This window comes from Bemisia tabaci, chromosome 1 (assembly GCF_918797505.1).
Source record: "Bemisia tabaci chromosome 1, PGI_BMITA_v3".
In the NCBI taxonomy this organism is placed as follows: domain Eukaryota; kingdom Metazoa; phylum Arthropoda; class Insecta; order Hemiptera; family Aleyrodidae; genus Bemisia; species Bemisia tabaci.
Window position 1 is genome coordinate 7,562,007 of NC_092793.1, and position 3,375 is coordinate 7,565,381.

At 38.5% G+C, this 3,375-nt stretch overlaps 1 protein-coding gene across 1 annotated transcript; it reads right to left on the reverse strand.

Annotated features, from left to right (window-relative positions):
• Nucleotides 1-243: 243 nt before the first annotated feature.
• LOC109040382 (deoxynucleotidyltransferase terminal-interacting protein 2) lies at nucleotides 244-2,655 on the reverse strand. Its single transcript, XM_019056317.2, has 2 exons — nucleotides 2,496-2,655; nucleotides 244-984 (listed from the first exon to the last, which is right to left on the reverse strand). Exon 2 carries the CDS (start codon nucleotides 945-947, stop codon nucleotides 429-431), a length of 519 nt encoding a protein of 172 aa, XP_018911862.2. The 5' UTR covers nucleotides 948-984; nucleotides 2,496-2,655; the 3' UTR covers nucleotides 244-428.
• Nucleotides 2,656-3,375: the final 720 nt, after the last annotated feature.

Here is a 3,375-nt window from a genome sequence, read left to right on the forward strand (position 1 = left end):
ATTTCAAGTCTTTATCTCAAAATGTTTAATGGTTACAAGGGTCATATCTGCTGCTGGTGGTTGCAAAATATAACAAAAAAAGATGATTATTTCTAATTTCCAAAATTGGTACGTTTACAAATTTAAATTATTTAATGATTGAAGTATTTAAGTTTTTTGAGTTCATTTAGATCACCGTGTATAAGACAAGACATTCATTATCATTAACTATCGCAACATGAAAGAAGCAAAGGATTACTCAAATTAAAAAATTTCAAGAAGTTTAATTTATCAAAATAAAACAATTATTTTTTACAATCAAGAAATGATGAACAAGTTCCAATTTTTAACCTTCAACAAGTCAACACAAATTCTCCTTAGAACGAGGAGGTATTCACAGATAATAGGAAGTGGTATGATGCCAAACTCAGGAAATGCCAGAAAAAGTATCATATCTTCCTCTGTTTGTAATGACTTGTTTTGATCTTCTCTGATACTATTGCCCTGTACTTTTTCTTACTTTTCTGCTGAAATTCAGCATCAGCTAATAATTCTTCCACCATTGTTTTCCTCCTTTCTTTCTTCGGAACTCTGCTACTGTAGTAATCAACAGGAGAATCGACTACATGACCTACTTGGAAATATTTAGGCAACACTTCTCGATCATTTTTCTTGTAGAAATGTTTTGTATCTAAAGCTCCTCTCATTCTCAATATCTCTAAATCCTTTTTCACATTTTCTGTAAGTTTTTGACGCGGCATATGAAACCACATTTCACCTTTAGTTTTGGTCCTTTCAATTTTCCTCTCTTTGGCTAGTCTTTTGTGGCTTTTGAATGGTTGTTTTGGGGCAGCATTCTTTAGAACTTCATCGACTTTGGCAGACGATGCTGTTAGTCTTGCGGCACTGTGTTTCAAGCTAACAACGGTATTGTTCAAGTTGATATCTTCATCTCGTAGTTTTGGCATTGTTTGACTGTTCTACCTCTTTTGACCAGACTGCCCTCTGAAATTAAAATCAAGAATACATTATTAATAAGTAAAATGCTATTGTGTAAAGTTGCTCATGTTTTTTCCTCCATTTAAAATAAACTGAAATGACATTTCTTGTTATCGATTTCTGGACAGCCAGGAGTGTGAAGGGATGTACGCCTACTGAGATTTCTACTAACCCACTAACAGAACAAACCAATGTAGATGCCTGCGATTGTGCTGATTATTAGGCATAGTCCTGATTTTTTTTTCAGGTTCAGTGCTGACTTTTGGAAATTTGACCTGGGAATCCTACCTATTTTAATGCATCTTGTAAAATGGTACATCTATGATAGGTCTCATTTAAATAGCTTACAACTTGAAATTTGCCCTAAATTTAGCTTGATCAATGCAATTTGCTGAATGTGAGTTTAAAAGCAACTGGTAATTGGCTAAAATTACTTTAAAATCAAGTAAACGTCTTCCTCACATTTACTGTGATCTGCAGAAAAAAGATCAGGTATGTTTTGCACCGGTGATTTTCAGTATCCTAACTCCTAAGTAACGGCATTGACTCATTTATGCCACCCTACAACTCCTTCATCACATGTTAAGACAAACTAGATAAGTATCTGGTGTCGTACCATGTCTTCTTGTACATCATCACTCAATAGTATCATATGAATCTATACAATGATCTGTTGAGTGATACTGATTCAGAGCTAAACAAAAATGAATAAAATGCTGTAGCCCGAAACATGTCAAGGATCAAAAATCACTCAAAATATAGGTACTTGATCACGCCTAAAAAATAGATGACTCACGAAGCTGGTAGGTTTCAGGGTCCTAGCAACCCCAGTTCCACCCCCTCCCCCATTCTTCCAGGAGGGATGACATTTTGCCCTTCATGCGCAGCTCTACTCACAATCACTATCTTACTTGACCCAACTGCATTCAGCTTGATTATATTATAATCTCTCTTTAAAACGCAAGTACATAGCAATATCTTTCTGAAATAAGTTCAAGAGGGAACACTTCCAGAGTAAACTATTTGCTTCGAGTTTGGTTTCAGTCATTCCGAACCTGTTCCTCAATGGGGTTGTTAGAACTCTGAAACGTCCCAGTCTCGTAACTTGGCTATTTAGTAAGTAGCCTTAGCTATCCATATAAGGTAGGATTTTCACCTTAGAATTGCATGACTTTGACCTCTCTTCACAGAGAGGTGCAGTTAAATTGGTTGGAATATCTAGAATTGGTCATACTTGGTCCGAATTTCACTGGCCAGTTGACGTACTGCTGAAGGTAACAGCCTGGAAGTTGATTTCGCAATTGAATTGCTGATCAATGAACTACACAGTTCAGAAATTAATGGTTCAATCCTGCAGAAAAATAAAGGCTCAACATGCGCAAGGCTAGAGTTGAGAGTATAACTTTCTATCAGTCAAATTTAGAGGTTAGGTTTCACAACTTTCGGGCTATTATGGCCGACAAAATTTGGGCCCTGAGACAAAATACGCACACATCCAACGTTGATAGAATACTTACATCCAGGAAATATTGAAATTCTGAAGATTCAATTAAACAAATTGACTAAACTGGGCAACAAGAGGATAAGACGACACTGAACTACACATTGTTTTGTTTCTGTTTGTTTACAAAAATTCATAGAATTGAATAGACAGGTCGTGCTTTGTGATGTTTACTTTTTGCAGGCAAAGACCCCCTCGAATGAGCAGGCAAGATGGCTGCGTGGCGCATTGACGTATAATACAATCTAGACCGCGCATTGGGCCCGACTTTAGGCGGGGAAGGTAAGACAGCTAGGGGGGTAAAGACGCGCCTTCAGCCTAGTTGATACCGCCGGATATACGAGCTAAGTGTACCCGTATCAGGCAACGGCACTGGCAAGACTGGCATTTCCACGAATTCCACCATTGTCTCGCCGGTACACTTGCTGTGTGTTGCTGGGTTGCCTATCGTCTCGCTTGAATTTCGTAATGCGCGGTCTAGATTGTATTATACGTCAATGGCGTGGCGCGACGGGAACTCAGAGCAGTTCGAGCACTCTCTAACCAATACCTAGGTACTCTAACCCATCCTATCGTCTGCCGCCTCCCCACCTTATCCATCCAAGCAATCATCATGTTTCCAATTAATGTAAAATGATCGGTGAGTTCGGAAACACTCCAACACGGGTTTTTTTAGATTTTCACTTTTTTACGGTTTAGTAACACTTATGGATAAGTAGAAGCATCTGCACGCAAAAGGATATTTCGAAATTGCAATCGGAAGTGCTCGAAACAGCGACGGGAAAAGGGAAGAATCGAAGTAGGTAGGTATTTCATTGGAAATACCAAGTTTTGGCCGACCAAGGGAAACGGGTGACCATCCGATTATGCATGCGGTTTTCTTTTTTCGGTTCAGT

What these genes read in the sequence shown, in the direction of transcription:
- LOC109040382 (XM_019056317.2), bottom strand. Translation starts at nt 947, where the DNA reads ATGCCAAAACTACGAGATGAAGATATCAACTTGAACAATACCGTTGTT.